The 16,968-nt window shown below is 43.2% G+C and overlaps 1 protein-coding gene across 1 annotated transcript; it reads left to right on the top strand.

Annotated features, from left to right (window-relative positions):
- Nucleotides 1-2,124: 2,124 nt before the first annotated feature.
- Nucleotides 2,125-16,274, top strand: zc3h13 (zinc finger CCCH-type containing 13). The gene is made up of 20 exons (XM_008427213.2): nt 2,125-2,281; nt 3,526-3,702; nt 3,913-4,016; nt 4,100-4,214; nt 4,349-4,460; nt 4,572-4,738; nt 4,822-4,970; nt 5,086-5,286; nt 5,690-5,854; nt 7,220-7,560; nt 7,680-8,096; nt 8,650-8,883; nt 9,227-9,695; nt 10,630-10,826; nt 11,619-12,851; nt 13,060-13,683; nt 13,768-13,908; nt 13,995-14,195; nt 14,526-14,689; nt 14,772-16,274. Exons 2-20 carry the CDS (start codon nt 3,535-3,537, stop codon nt 14,970-14,972), a joined length of 5,403 nt encoding a protein of 1,800 aa, XP_008425435.1. The 5' UTR covers nt 2,125-2,281; nt 3,526-3,534; the 3' UTR covers nt 14,973-16,274.
- Nucleotides 16,275-16,968: the final 694 nt, after the last annotated feature.

A 16,968-nucleotide genomic window follows, 5' to 3' on the forward strand; every position in this document is an offset into this window, starting at 1 on the left:
TGTTTTAGATGCTCCCCTGCATCAACAGCACACATGATTGCAATTGATGGCTGATTAACAGGGTTTTGCTGAATTGCAATCATCTGAATGGGGTGTGTTGAAGCAGGGGAACATCTAAAACATCAAAGGTCAGTGTGCCTTGAGGACCAGGGTTGGGAAACACTGGTGTAGAGCAATAGGTGCCCTATATGCATTGCATGGAAGCRTTGAAAAACAGTGTAAACATTGGTGTTTATGCTATGACAAAGATGGACTTTGTTTATTACAGGTTACTTCTGAAAGTGCTTGATTTCACTCAATTTTATTTTGGGGTATCTGAGTAATAATGCTGTACTCAAATGCATCCCAGATTTTTAAATAAAAAAAATAAATAATTAAAATTATAAGATTATTTTGATTCCCAAATAAAATATCGGGCTGCAGTGATTTGCGCAGCTTAACAGGACACAGCTGGTAGCTACAAAGGTGTACCGAAACTTCAATCGTAAGCCAACTTCAGCGGCCGCTTTGTCCAAACTATAAAACCCCCCAACGGAGTCCATAAGAGCAGCCAGTTGAAACACGTTCTGTCTGAGCGGCCACACGAAAAATAAAGTGAGGAGTAATAACACTATTTTCTAATGAAGTTAATGAGCTTCAGCTTRTTGATAACCCGTTAGTAGGTCGCCATCTTTCTTGAAGCAAAGTACGGTGTGAAGCTAACACACCAAATGGGGAAGTTGTAGCCTGGTGACGTGCTTCTTCTCATTTGCATTTATTTTTTTCTTAGTTTTGCGAGGAAAATAGAATGTCAGAAATAAGAAAATAAGGAAATACTAAATGAATAAGGGAAATTGGGAAATGGGAAAATATTTTTTTTCCAAACAAATGTTAAATGAAAAATAGATAAATGAAAAAATGGGTAAATAAAAATAAGGATATATGAGAAATTGATTTATGAAACTTGGAAATAGAAAATYGGGTTAATGGAAAAAGGAAATTGAAAAATGGTTAAATTAAAAAATAGATTAATGAAAAATTGGTAACTAGATAAAGGGATAAATGAAAAATAGATAAATGAAAAAGGGGAATATAGAAATTGATAATCTGAAGTATAAATGAATGAAAAATTGGGTTAATGAAAGAGGTGTTAAAGGGGTTAAAGGAAAAATCGATCAATGAAAAATGCTTAAACGGATAAGGGGATAAATAAAAAATGTATTAATGAAAAAGAGAAATTGAGAAATTGATATAAAAAATTAATAAATTAAAAATTGGGTTAATGAAAAGGCTAAATTAAAAAAATGGTTAAATGAAAAATAGATTGAAAAATGGGTAAATGAAAAACAGATTTATCTACTTTATATAGATCATTTATCTATTTAAAATAGATAAATGAAAAAGGGAAATTGAGGAATTGATATGAAAATAAATACATGAAAAATGAAAAAATAAAAGAAAATGAAAAAATTATTTATTTAACTAATTTTTTATTTATTTCACTTATTTTCTTCATTTATTGATTTATTTTACTCATTTTTTATTTATTTCCCCCATTTATTTATTTAATTTTGGATGAAATGGCTCTCCATATATCCCCCCATCTCCCTAAAAAGGGGCTCCGAGTGAAAGTCTTTTTTTCTCCAAACTTTATTTAAACAAGGTAAGTACAAACAAGAAAGGCAAATACAAGTGCAACTCTGTAGAAGGCATAATAGAGGCAGATTTCAAAGTGGAAATACAGAGATTGCTAAGGAAAAAAATAATAACATATAATAATAATAATAATAATAATAATAATAATAATAATAATAATAATGAAACAATAACTGAAATAGCAACAAGGGGATTTATATGTTAGGATTGACAGATTGACGGGCAATTCCATTAATAAATCAGTCAGGTTTTCAAATGATCCAATACATTTCAGAGATTTCAAATATAACTAGAATTCAGGAAAAAAAAGTTTAAAAACTGGAGATGATCTCAGCATTCTTTGTTTATGAATAAAACATTTTGCCAAACAAAATATTAGGTTACAACATATTTCCATTGTTTTGTTTTTCAATAATACTCCAAAGGTTAAGATGAGTGAAAGTCGCTGGTGGCGGTATTGTATCAGCTAGCTACAGCGTTCCTCTAACAATGCCATAGAAGAAGAACGGTGAGCGACTCTCCGCCAACATGTCGCCTGTCAGGGCAGCCTTCGCATTTGATTTGAAAGAATAAGCCTTGTTATTTTAACAAGCGCTCACTCCGCTAACTAGTCTAAAGTAGATGCGACACCAAAACAATATCCTGGGTGAGAGCTAGTTTATATATCCGCATTATTAGCCTGTATTCTGCTGCAAATTGCTCCAGGGCCCATGCTAGTTTTAGCATTAGCCTCAATTTGCTAGGATTCTCTTGTATGAAGTAGTCGAAAGCTATGGCTTCAAAACGGCTTAATATTTAAAATTAATTCTCATTCAGATTAAAGTAGAGTATGGTGCAGTATTATGACTATATATTTAGATTAAAACTGACTAGCTTTGCAGCATTAATGCTAACTTGTTTGAGCCGCAGAGCAGTGTTGATACATCTGTTGCTCATTCATTGCCGTTTTCCTCACCAACTCTATCGGCATCGATTATGTAAATATTAAAACCAGATCTACTGGAATGTAATTTAAAGTGTTACAAAATCAACCGCATTAAGATAAAAACTCAGCTACCGTTCAGAAAAATTAGAATTTAACGCAAATCGTTAGATTACAGAGGGTCAATCAAGGAAATATTTAAACATTACTTAGCTTTTTTGCCATATGATTGTATTTTTGTTTGATTTGTTGCTGTGTTATGTTGGATGCATAATTACGGCTTCTCAGTACCAACAATAATAATGTGTTGATATGATATGTAACATAATTAAATAAATGTCATGCAGAGCAGTGGGCGATACGAACCCTAAGGTTTCATCACATATTTAGTGGTACTATTGTGAAAGCGATAAAAGTGAAGTACTTCTGTGGGTAATTTTAGTTACCGCTGTGACTGCATGACACAGGAGTCCATAAACAAATACTTTCAAACTTAACATTTATTGATACTCTTCAAGAAAATAAACAGTGGAGAAAATAAAGTAATAATACCGCCATTTTTGTGTTTTTTTTAAGCATTAATAATTCAAATTTATCTTTATGTAGATACTATATGGAACTAAAATGACTTAAAAAATATCAAGGTCTATACCTATCACCATTCTGGTGATGGGTATATAATTTGAAAGTGATATAGTACAGCGACAGTTTTTTTTTCTTTGCTTGTTTGTGAAAACACAAAACTAATAAAACAGTTTATATATAAAATGGTCAAAAATAGAATAGATTTCCATCTTGACAGATGTAGAGCATGTACTGCTGAGTTTTTGATAATTCCTCAAAGCATCTTATCCCTAATCCTCCATATCTGATATTTTTTGCAAAGCGCATCATGTTGACAGTCGATTCATTTCGAGACTAAAAATCTGCTTAAACCAACAATCTGTCCATACTGCAATCTTTCCCAGTCCTGCAGAATGTCCAAGATCAGGCGGAAGGTGACAGTGGAGAATTCAAAAACCATTTCGGACAGCGGGAGCAGCAGCAGCGCCACAACCAGCAGCACCACCAATCCCGCCGCCCCTTCTCGCCGGCCCAGTGTGTTTGAGAGACTCGGTCCCAGCACCGGGAGTAATGCTGCTGATGTATGTGTCATTCACTTTTTCTCTTCACCTACATCAATAAATCTGGTTGTCCATATGTTGTTTTTAGTGGTTTTTCTATTTAATGTATCTCTTGGATAGAAATTTCTGCTTTAAACACCAAAGGAAAACCAGTGTGTATGGCTTTGAATGTAAAAAATTTGGATTTTAAGATATGGCAGTCCTCAGGTTAACCCGTGTGTTTCTTTTCAGAGTCACTGCAGAAATTGGCTGAAGACCGGTACCTGCAGTTACGGCAACACTTGCCGCTACACACATGGAACTCAGCCACGAAGCAAAGGATTCACCTTCAGCCGGTAAGACCTGGACGCGGATTAGACTCGTGCCTCTTTCTGCCCGCATCGAACCAAACGCTGAGCATATCTGTTTGTGTGAGTAGGACAACCGAGAGGCCCACAGGTGACCTGCGGGAGAGGATGAAGAATAAGAGACAGGATGTTGACCCAGAAAACCTAAAGCGAGACCTAGACGAGCCCACATCCCCCACAGTGAGAGTAAGTTCTGTTATGGAGTGTTTTTCTAGTAGCAATGACTCTTTCTTTTGAGAATAGAACCGTAAGATGTTGTTTTAAGCCCAGATTAATAAAAACTTACACTTTGAGTGATTTGTACGTTTTGCCTTTAATAGCAGAGAGATCCTTCTAGAGGGCGACACAGAGAGAAGGAGGACATAAAGATCACAAAGGAGCGTACCCCGGCCAGTGAAGAAGAGCCTGCAGAGTGGGAAACTAATCGTGAAGGTCAATTATAAGAATGATAACATAGAATGCTCATAATTATGTCTCATAAAATGCTATACCTGGTGTGTTTCTGTGCACTAAACATTCATCTCCTCCCATTTTGACGTTCAGATTCTGATATCGGCGACTACGACTACGAGTTGTCCCTCGAGATGAAGCGGCAGAAAATTCAGCGAGAACTGATGCAGCTGGAGCAGGAGAACCTGGACAAGAGAGAAGATATAGTCATCAAGAAAGACGAGACCCCCGCCAAAACCAGAAGCACGGGTTTGCCGAAGGTAAGAGGCACCAGGTTGCGCACAGATTCAGACGCAGCTTGATTGTTACCATGGTTCTCGATTCGATCCCCTCCATCCAACAGGTCTCTGACGAGCTGCTGAGCTCCAAAGAGTCGCCCGTGTCCAGAAAGTCCAGCGGCTCCCCGAAACACAAGAGTGGAGTCAAAGGGGCGGGGTCTGGGAAGAAGGAGAAGAAGTTAGCACTGGCATTAGCCATTTCAGAAACAACCAGGTACGGAGGAATCTCTTTGAGAAGATGGGTTTATCCTCCTTAGAGTGACTAAACTTAAGTTGAAATCACAGAAAGTGATGGTTTTTGTATAAATTTGTATTTGATGTCGTATTAGACCAACAAAAGCGAGCCACAGCAAGAAAAAAGGCCCCCGCACGCCGAGTCCTCCTCCCCCTGTCCCGCTGGACATTCCTGTGGTTGGGAAGAAGCATAAAGGCAAACACAAAAACAAGGAGAAGACCGAGGAGAAGCAGAAGGAAGGGAAAGACCGGGGCAGGGATACGGAAAAACACAAAGAGAAGAAGGAGAAACGCAGGTCAGCTGTTGCAACCAAAGTTTTCTTACTCTCTTCTTTATCTATAATTTATGAAAACATACATTAATTGTCTTGTTTTATGTGAAATTCCAACATAAATTGGTGCAGAAAGATGACATAGAAGAAAAATGACACTTTGTTAAAGCTTTTTTCTTCTGAACATGATGCTGCCTCGAACAAATGCTTTGTACATTGGCCAAGCTGTTTGATTTTGTTCGAATTTTCCAGAACAACCCACATTTTTTGTATTTAATATGCTGTGCAAACCAAGTTGATGCAACAAAGCTGGTTCACGTGTTTGTAAACCCACATTTAAATTCACACAATTTACTAGATTTGTAAAACAAAATTGCTTTTATTATCATTTTTGCCTCAACTACTTTGCTTTTTTCTGTTTTTCTAGGGATCGTTCAGAGAGTTCCCACAAGGCCAAGCGTGCGCTGACGTCAGAGGAGCATTCGGGCAGCGTGTCGTCTCCCTCCAGAGACTCTTCGCCTCCAGCCAGGAAGAAGTCAGCTTCTCCCAAAGCTTCCCACAAAGCCTCGTCTCTAGCCTTTCCCCCTCAAAGGTTTGTCCAAGTTCTCTTTTTAACGTGACTTAGGATTGCTTGAAATCCTTGAAAATGCTTGAATTTTATGTATAAAGACCTTAAAACTGCACGATTTTGTTATGAAGTTCAATCTATCGTTTGATTAAAAGTCTAAATTTGGAAAGCGTTATGTACAGTTGAAACCAGATATTTAAAGATAGTAAAAAGACACCTGAATTTTTTGTCTCTTTCTGTAGTTAAATCCGACCAAACTTCACTTGTTTTAGGACAACTAGAATCACCAACATTTTTTCTACTCAGTAAATGCCAGATAATTTGGCAAGAACATTTTTTTTAGAAATTTTCTCTGACTAGTCAGGTGTATATAATGAGTGTTCCCTGCTGTACCATGTAAAATAGTAGAGGTATGTCGATTGATCGGCCGCCGATCATAATTGGCCGATTTACGTGAAAAAATGTATGATCGGTGATCGCCGATCACCAAAACCGATCACCTTTATCTCATTTCGCAGTCTGCCTGTGCAGCTGAACTCCTCTTTCCTTCACACTGCACAAGCAGTTCTGAGAGTGAATGGGGAAGTTTGCGTGTTGCGGCGTAAAATTACCTCAGGGTTGAAGCAGTTCAAAATGCATCAACACAGCAAATCTAATATGGCATTTGAATAAAACAAGCACTTGAAGTTTGGCTACATCGACGAAAAAAAGGACATCCGGAGCGATCAGATAGCAGGTAAAGCAGCGCACAACACTCACCCAGATTAGCATCACGATCAGAAAGCTCAACAAATAACCTGAAAAATGATTAAAGTCTTGGAGCTGGCAGTGTAAGACACTGGTTCTCCTCTCGCTCCTGGACCGCCGCTATGCGCTGTAATAATATTTCACAGACGAAGCGCCTTTTCTGCTGCACCCAGCAGTGAACTCTMATACCAAACGTCTGCTTAAAGCTGCAGCATGTAACTGAAGAATAAAAAGATTTTAGATATGTATTAAAATATGTCTATTATGTCTAAATCAGGTGAATTTATTGCCAAATAATTTTTTCCATTTTGCCAGATAACATAGCATCATTTATACCTAAACCAAAAAATTAGCAGCCATTCCAGGCGATTGGCAGGGATCGGCCTCATGGTTCATCGGCATCTGAACCGGCAACAAAAAGCCTGATCGGAGTATCCCTATAAAATACTATTATTATTAATAGCAGTAATGATATGTGAGTTMGTTCTTTTAAATTGGTGACAGAGAAGTTTGAAATTGTACCTTAAAAATGCTTGAAAAGTGCTGAATTTTACCGTGGGAAAGTGCTCTTCCTACTTTACCCAATCTGTTGTTTAAACTTGAAAAAACAGTAGTGTTGAGGGATTGGTTTTGTCGCCGCAGGTCTCCTTCCCCGCTGCGCCACCAACGCAGCCCCACTCCCCCCCGCCACCACTCCCCCTCATCCCAGTCGGGCTCCTCTGCCCATCGCCTTTCCCCCTCCCCTCGGCGCCGCCGCTCCTCCTCCCCCTCTTACCACCGGAGCTCCGCGCAGGTCTCCACCTCTTCGCCTCTCCACTCTCGCCGCTCCCGATCGCCTCCCGCCTCTCATGACGCCTCCTCTCCACACCGGCGGTCCGACAGGTCCAGCCCCGCCCGCCACCACTCCAGGGGCAGAGAGCGAAGTCGCGGTGACCGAGAGCGGACCCCGCCCATCCAGGAGCGCAGACACGACCACAGAGACGGTATCTTTAGCTTTTTCTGGCATATCTCATGGCCAGAGAGATATGGCCTTGATAAATTCAGCTGTAGTTAGAATTTCCTCTCGATTGTTCTTAAACTTCTGCGTCTCGTCTATAAACAGAGAGCCGCAGCAAACGAGAGAAGGATCGCGACGATCGCGACTATGACTCCGAAGTTCGAGATGATCGGGAGACCAGAGAGGCCCGCGAGCGACGTGACGCTCGTGAGCGAGCGAGAGAAGCAACCCGAGATTCCCGCGACAACCGAGACGGCAGAGACTTGAAGGACTCCAGAGAGATCAAGGCGGAGACTCGCTCCAGCCGGGAGTCTCTGGAACGCCGCGACCGCGAACGGGAGAAGGAGCGTGGGAGGGAGAAGGAGCGGGGCGACGCCTACAGGAAGGAGGAGCCGCCTCCGGACGACAGGGCTTATGGGCGAGGTCACGGGCGGGACGATGGAGGGAGGACGGAGAGCAAGATGGACAGAGCTGAGAGGAATGGCAGAGGGAGGGGGCGCGCCAACGAAGCCTCTGATAAAGGTCAGACAAATTGCACACCTCATCATGTGATTCACTTCCTTTATTTACAAGATGTCCAGGATGTTAAATTCATGTGTACAAAATTATGCCTTTAAAATATCTTAAACTAATTTTAAAAATGTAAGTTGGCCTTAAATACATTAATCACAGGTCTTAAATTTTATTTTGGCAGTAATATTAGAGCTTGTTTTGGAGCTTATTTTTGATTTTTCTGTCAGGCAAATGTTTGAGACACTCAGACATCTTCACTCACTATGTTCTAACGCGAGACGACTGAGGCTACCGCTAACCAGCAGCTAATATACCATTGCTAGGTAAAAGACCTGGGCAATAAATCAGTAACAGTAACTCTGATCCAGAATCACGCAGCATTTTGGGAGATGTAAGCAGAGGAAAGACTTTAGCTGACTTTGGCAGTATTTCAGATATTTAAAACAAGTTTAATAATTATTGACATCGACTGATATGAATGGTCTTAAAAAGTCTTAAATTTGAGTTTCTGGAGGTGAAACCTCCAGAAACCCTGAATTACGGTTTTTGTTCTTGCACCCAGGCTCCAACAGAAACTCCCGCAGCTCCCAACTGGACAGCGGCTATGACAACTGGGAGTCGCGGAGCAGCGCGGTCCGGGACCGGAGCGTGGAGCGGAGCGGTAACGAGAGAGGCTCGGATAGGACTTCGGATCGGGACCGCTACGAGAGCGACCGCAGAGACCACACTAGAGACTCGTCCTACGACCGGAGGGGGGGGCATGGAGAGAGGGATCACCGGGACAACCGAGACAGAGGTGGGCGTCGCTGTGAAAGCTGCAGGGAACGTCAGCTTTAGAGAGAAACATTGAAAATATGAACGATGTTTGGAAACAATTATCTGCTATTCACACTCAGCCTACGGTTAGGAATTTAATGAAAAATCTGAATATAATGCTGAACTTGATGTATTTCATTAATTCAAATCAAGAAATAAATCTGATGTATTTCTAGTGGTTATTTCCAAATTTGTCTTTTGATTAGATATTTTTTTCCTATCTGCAATATTTATCTTATCGTTTCCTTCTACCTTCTTTTTCTTCATGACTGTTTGCACAAGTTGGAGAAAATTTAGATTTTTCCCTCTTTTTTTTTTTCCAGGTTCTCCAAACAGATATCAGAGGAGATCGGAGGAGTCAGAGAGGGACGAGCGGAGGACGGACCGAGCGGAGGACAGACGGGACGACAGGGCCCGCGAGAGGGAGCGAGAGAGAGACAGGGAGCGAGAGAGGGAGAAAGAGAAGGAGCGAGAGAGGGAGAGAGAGAAAGAGAAAGAGAGAGAGGCAGAGAGGGAGCGGGCCAGGGAAAGAGAGCGAGAGAGGGAGCGAGAACGGGAAAGAGAGAGAGAGCGGGAAAGGGAGAGGGAGGAACGAGAGCGAGAGAGGGAGCGAGAGGAGAGGGAGCGGGARAGAGAAAGAGAAGAGCGGGAGAGAGAGAGGGAGAGAAAAGAGAGGGAAAGAGAGAGAGAACAGAGGGAGCGGGAGAGGCAGCGGGAGTGGGAGGAGCGAGAGAGAGGGAGGGAGGAGAGGCGGGAGAGGAGAGAGGACAGCAGGGACGAGCGCAAGATGAGGCACGTCTTAATCTCAGTCTCCGCTTTAATCTGCTTAATCGGATGAATACAATAAAACATTGAGCTGCAGAAACATTCATTCATTTTTAATAAATATAATTACATTTTAATGAGTGATGCTGCAGRATTGTTGAATGGCCTAAAAACACAAAACCTTAYCTTGTGGTTTTATCTACACTTGGAATATGACAAAATTTACAAGTAACTTTTGAGCAACATCTTGTTTGAAATAAATAATGTCTTAAAACTGATCAAAAGTGTTTGTTCCACTGGCAGATTGCTTTACTTGAAACCTGGGAAAATGTCTTGTWAAATGAATATTGAGGAATTATTTACTTAAAACAAGCTCCTGTATTTTGCAAAAAAGTTACTTAGTGTTTTCAAATTTCAAGTMTGCTAAGATATTTGCACTTAAAATTAGATCAAACATACTTGGTAAGATTTTGTGTTTTTGCATCGTATACCTCTACAAAGTAGAAGAATATTAATTTTGATTATGACGTGTAATTTAAAAAGCAAAATGGGATAAATACCTAAAAAAATCATATAATTTGGAAATTAAAGTTGAGTACTTTTACATTAGCAAAGTACACTATAAAATTATCACATTTTGAAGGTGAAATGATGAAAATTAAATAGTTTTATATTTTCTTGGATTCAGCCTTTGTTATGTTGTAGCATCRAACTATAAAATTATTTTCTAAAAAAGTCAAAAAATAAAATTTCAGCTTGACTGAATAATATTTGGATTCAGTTAAAAAGAAAAAAAACCATCGATGAATTCTAYATTTAAATAATTATGGTTTAAAAAATAAATCTTAATTAAATTGTATTGCTTTTTTTCCCCACGCATTTCTAATTTTAATATTTAATAAATTGTGTCCCTTTTACCTGCTGTGGCTCATGATTGTGTTCTTTCTTGTTACCTCTGCAGTCGTAAAAGGCTCCGGGTGGAGAGCAGCCCCAGCCCCCAGCCTTTGCCCAAGCGAGCGGCGCGGGACTTCAGCCCRGCGGACAGCGACGGCTACAATAGCGGCGAGGACAAAAGTGAGCGTCCRACCAGCCGCGGGCAGGCCAAGCTCCACCCTCAGCCCCTCCTCCCCAGCCCCGTSTCTCTGCCTCCATCTGACAGTAGGGAAAATCTTTTTGTAAAGGACACACTGCTGTTTGATTTGCTTGTGTAAGGCAAATACACCCTTCTGTTTATCGGCCAATCGGACGCATCCGTTTGCTGGCGTTCTTGGTAAAAGTGTGTGAAAAGCCTTGAAATAAATGCAACTTTTACTGCAGTGGTACAAACCCGCTCTGAAAAATGCAATCGTTAATTTATGTGTTAATTTATTCAGTTAAGGGGAAAAGAGGAGCCATAATTATTGGAGGTTATATTCTACTTTTGCTTTTGCTGCTTCTCTTTAAATGAGCCATGATTGAAGTTTTATGTGAGCCTTTGAAGATGCTTCCGGTTGTAAAAACAAAAATAAAAAAACAACCTCCCAGTTTGTTGCCATGGATACACATAACTATCGTCATCCYTGTTRGCTGTGCACATTTTTTCCAGCAGTCTCTCCTATCCAGCTCAAATTCAGCACTAGAAATGGGCATGATCTTTTATCTGAAATCCCAGCAGAACTTAAGAAACAGAATAAATAAAATATATATATTTTTAGGCATTGCTTCCATAAAACACGTCAGTGWAGAGGCATCTGATGGTTGCTATAGAGACCGGGTGACACTGAGAYGCTGTAAATGTTTGAGTCAGTTTTTGTTGATGCAATAAAAAGAGTGTATTTATYTATAGGCTTTTTAAATGTCTTTATCAGGGGTGCCAAAACATTTCTACCCGTCTGTAAATATGTAGCTTACCCCTCTAAAATAGGGTGTTTAATTTCTGACATTTTCCCCGTTTACGTGTTTTATGTGCAGGCGGGGATAAGCATCGTCTGCTGAGCCAGGTGGTGAGGCCTCAGGACCGCTTGTCCCGGTCGCCGCCACGAAGCGCCGTGCCCAGTGAAAAGGCAGCTTACTGGAAAGACGAGGACCGCCGGGGAGCCGGGGAAAAGCGGGACGCGCGCGGCCGCCACGACGAGCTGGAGACGCGCACAGATCGAGGCCGAGSAGGCGAGAGGCGGGGGGAGTACATCCCCGATGCTACGTCAGACTCACGCGCCCGAGGCCGAGACCAGAGAGAATCAACTCCACCGCCTCCACTTGCAGCGACTCCCACCGGCGGCGAAGATGCTGCCGCCGCCCAGTCCCACGAGGAAGGCAAAAAGAAGACGAAGACGCAGAGGAAGGGTGTGAAAAAAGGGCGTAAGGAAGAGGATATTCCTGTAGGGGCCGCTCTTGCTCCCACAGAGCCTCCAGTTAGCGTGTCTGCAGACRTCGCTCCACCTCTACACTCGCCGAGAAAAGGAGCCAAGAAGAAGGTACATGAGAGGAAGAGGAAGCGGTCACCAGGCGGAGAGTCTGATGCATCAGAGGAGGAGACGGCTGTTCAGGCGGCGCCCAGCAAGAGGAAGAGAGGCCCCCGGACGCCGCCGCCGTCCATGAGGCCAGATCGTCACGGAGCCGCCGCCACAAACACCGAGCGCTCCCCGCTTTCCAAAACGAACAACTTCAGCGATTGGTCCGATGAGGAGGAGTCAGACAGAGGAGGAGCAGCAGACACACAAGCTCCGCCCCCTCCCGCTGAGAGGACTCCGTCCGAACCGCTGAGGAGGGGTGCCGGACACAGGATGGGCCGAGACCGGGAGCGGGGTGGCGCGCCACCCATCGCCCCGCTGCTCTCCCCGGAMCCCCCCATGCTGCTGCAGACTCTGACGCCGCAACCGCTCATGTCCCAGCCGCTGCTGCGGAAACCTCCGCAGGAGCCGGCGCGCAGCAGCAGCATGGGCAGCAACCAGAGCCGGGCGTCGTCCCGCCGCCCACGCTCGCCCTCCAGCGAGTCGGCCCACCTGGACGACCCTCAGGGGCCCCGCCTGCGCCGCGGCCGGCTGCAGGGCTCCAACTCCAGAGACCGGGACCGGGACAGAGAGCGGGAGCGGGACAGGGAGAGAGAGAGAGAGCGGCCAATGGTGGGCGATCCTCCTGGGGGCGAGAGGAAATCYAGAATCGATCAGCTGCGGAGAGGGGAGCCCAGCCGCAGCACCTCTTCAGGTCAGGATTCATTACCTGYCTGAAGCCATTAATCAGATTAATCACGATGAATCAATTGTTGAAATATCGGCAACTAATTTAGTAAACGATTAATTTTTAGCTGGACTATACAGATAAAAAAAAAGCCATTTGCTGAAAGAACATCATAAAAAGAGCAGTAATTAAGACAAAACAGCCCTAAACTTTACCRGTCTGACTTGTTTTGCAGACCGTCAGGATTCCCGCAGCCACAGCTCSAGGCGCAGCTCTCCGGACTCTGAGAGGCAGGGCAGGTCAAGGTCGCGAGCCGGCTCCTACGACAGTCGAGAACGGGAGCCTTTCGAGCGAGAGCGGGATCGTAAGGACTTCCGGCCCCAGCAGAACCAACAGCAGCAGCAGCCGGCGCCGCCGCCGCTGCACCTCCAGCAGCCCGTCCAGCCCCAGAGAGACTGGGAGCCGGAACCCAGGGACTGGCCAAGCCGGGGTCGCGACCCCATGCTGATGCGTTCCGGCCGGGAACCGCTGCTAAGGATCGAGAGGGACATCCGGGAGCGCGAGCGGCTGCTCCCGGAGGGCCTCATCCAGCAGCACGAGCGCGAGAGGGAGCGTGACCGAGACGGCCGGGGCGATCGAGGTGCAGATCGAGAACGGGAGAGGGTAATGATGGACCTGCCGCCRCACGGCGACCCGAGAGCTGCRGCACGAGGCGACGCGAGAGGTGATGTGATGAGGAGCGACTTCGAGCCTTTGCTCCCGAGAGAAGCCTTCAGCCCTCCAGAACCAGAGAAATCCAGCAACAGTCACCATCCAGCTGGAGATCAGCGYGAGCCGGAGAAGACAGAAAGCATCGACGGTGAGAAGACAAGACGGGAAAAAAAAGAAAAACATGTCTTTAACTCATCTTCTTCATGTGAATTAAAATTAAATATTTTTCTAGGAGAGGATGATGGGAAAGAAGATGAGCAGTCCATCGCTTCTGTTGGAGAGGAATATGAACCCATCAGCGATGATGAGCTAGACGAAATTCTGGCCGACAGCCAGAAAAAGGAGGATCAGCAGGAGGAGGAGAAGATCACAGGTATGGCTGTAGTACTTTTTCYAKCTTCTGCAGTCGTTCTTTGAAGTAATCCCACAAAACCTATTTAACCTTGGACATGTCCACAGGTCCCCTGGATGTGATCGATGTGGACTGGTCCAGCTTGATGCCCAAGCAGAAGCAGGAGCCGCGGGCGGCGGGCGCGGCTTTGCTCCGCTTCACGCCAGGCGCCGTCCTGCTGAGGGCGGGCATCTCCAAGCGCCTTGCAGGCCCAGAACTCTTAGAACAAGTCAAAGAGGTGTGCAAGTCGGAGCTGGACGATCCCAAAGGTGTGTGTCCCTGAGATTTGCTGCAGRAAATCTCAGGAGGCCTCTGACTGAAGACGGTCTCCCTATTCTGTTTCCGGGGCAACAGAGAAGATGCTCCACAATAATCTGACTAGAATTATGCMATCGGTTGTTAGCAAGCACTGCTAATCCACCTCATTTGCTTTTGTTGCTCCTCTTTAAATCTATATTTGGCCTTATGGTTAGAAAGCCAGGCAGAGAGATTTTTATTTTATCCTATTTTATTTTATTCTTTCAAATGATTTTATATTGATTTGCTCCTGGTTTTAAAACATTTTGTAACCGATTACGCTCTTGTTTCTCTCATATCAGATGCCGACAAGCTCTTTGAGCATGACCTGGGAGCGCTGAACATGGCTGCCCTGAACAGGCGGGTGGAGAGGGCCGGTTTACTGAGCAACCTGGGACCCTGCTGTAAGGCGCTATGCGCTCGCAGGGACTTTGCCATTCGCCGGCAGCTGTTGAAAAACGAAAAGGTAACTAAATGCTCCTTAACTCATAACTAATAMAATGTCATGCATGTGTAAAATAGAAAATAAAAAATATTCCTTTCAATAGGGTCAAACGAAGCAGTACCCCACTACACCTGTGGTGGACAACGAGCTGCTCCAGATGAGCATCCGTCTCTTCAGAAGGACCGTGGCGGGTCAGACCTCCGCCCCGGAGAGGTCAGAGAGCGAGTCGGCTCCAGCAGGCGAGGCTGCCGAAACGGGCAGCAGCAAGCTGAGCGCAGCTCAACCAGAGGTTTGCGTGTCCTGAGAGTAAAACGCATTAAAAGTCTTCATCTGAACTTTTACTCTCCTCTTCACTTTTCTTTACATAAGAGCCCTGTTTAGTAGTAAGAGGGCGTGACCATGTGACAGTACTCTAGGACCCCCTGCTGATGAGCCCATAGAAGTGTGTATTCTGTATTAAACATGTCTAATTCATGTTTTTGTGCTGTTTTAAAAGTGAATTTTAATTCACGGATCTTCCCTCGATTAACAAGCTTCATTTGTTTTTGTATGTTCTGCATTGGTTGCTATAAATGTGCATTAAAATGGTTAGATCTTTGTTCTTTTTTTTTGTTTTTTTCCGGCTTCTTTGCTTTGTGCAAAACTGACCGTCCAGTCGTGGAAAATATGGAACATTTCATGTTCATAACAAATGAGCAGATTTGGTGAGGGTAAAAATCCACATCCTGCAGAGACTTGAACGAACTTACTACAAAGCACTGCCAAACTATTCTGTTGGTCTGTATAAACAGTATAATGTGCTTCATATAGCTGAAATGAATGGCTTGGCAGTGACTCCATGACTTGAACTGAAGAGTGTGCAGAGCACTAGCAGACAAACACTGCCATGTTGAGTTTCCTTGTCAACCCACAGTAAAGGAAATTCCCTATAGGAAAAAGCCTGATGCTTAGCGAATAATCAGTGAGGATGGGAATGGTGCAGGCTGTGTGTTCTGGCTCTGTTGGCTCAGCGGAGGCCTTGGATTCAGTGCGACCTCACCCTTGCACCACCTTTGTTTCAGGATTGCGTAACACCCAACATCATGAAGACGAGGACAAATCTGGTTGTAGTGTTGGGACTGCACACGTGAACGCTAGAAAACAGTTTTTTCTGTGTCATTTCAAAGTGTACAAGTAATGATATTTGGTGTGGTATTGACTTGTTTTCTATTGTAAAATAAATGTAGAATAACACCCTTACGCTGTGGCTAAACTGGGACAAGTCTGAAGAGCTGAAAATACGTGTCTGACTTCTTCCTTTTGTAATTTTTTTCATTCCTTGAGTCCAACCTTCCAAGTTTTCTAACTCATTTCCTTCCTTTTCCCCATGCTTGTCTCCTGCCTTATGTAGGAGCCATTTCTTTGTATTCTGATGATTATTTTTTGGTTTGTATTTTATGAAAATATCAGTAACTTACAATTTATACAGCTTTGGTTTTCTCGGAAATGCAAAGGTTCTGGAAAAAATAAGTGCCTTGGTCATGCTTCCAAGAGGGAAACTGGTACGTTTCCCTCTGTGGAAGACCTTGTTTGTTTTCAGGTTATTAAATTTGAAAATTACAATTGATATATTTCCTTACCTTTTTTTTTCTTAATACCACAAACATGGTATCAGTTTCAGATGTACTCAAACCTGAAAAAGCCATCCCAGGCTGTTTATCATATACAGTTCTGCATCTTGTTTGTCCATGAACTTCAGGGATAAGAAGAGGTGGCAGAGTTCCTTCTGAAAAATGGCGAAAGATGGTTTCGTTTTAAGAAAATGACATTTGTGAATGAAGAACTTGCCCATGATCATTATTATATTTAGTAGCCTTTCAAATTTCTTTTCTCTACACTTTTATTAATTACTCTTTCATAAAACAATTTAAAAACCAAAATCTGGACAGTTTTTATTTTAGGGTAAGAGTGCTTTAAAAAAAGGTAAAAAGACAGACCCCACATAATTGAGATACATTGGGTTAATTTCTCATGTAGTTAATTATGTTAAAATACTGGTTCCTGTCATATGATTCAATACAATTATTAATAATTACAGTTTTTTCTGTTTAGTTGACTGTTTGATAAGGATTTACTCCGTGTGAAGAAATAAACAAAAATAATTTCATTGGATTTTCTGCCTTTATTATGTTGACAAAGCCTTTTGATGGATTATGGTTAGGTTTTTTTAAGCAAGGTTGGTAGCGATCTGCCCATTATATAATAGAAAGTTAGTAAAAAAACCACTGCATGGGGCTTCATTAAAGTCATTCTAAATAGTT

Source organism: Poecilia reticulata, linkage group LG2 (assembly GCF_000633615.1).
Source record: "Poecilia reticulata strain Guanapo linkage group LG2, Guppy_female_1.0+MT, whole genome shotgun sequence".
Taxonomy (NCBI): Eukaryota; Metazoa; Chordata; class Actinopteri; order Cyprinodontiformes; family Poeciliidae; genus Poecilia; species Poecilia reticulata.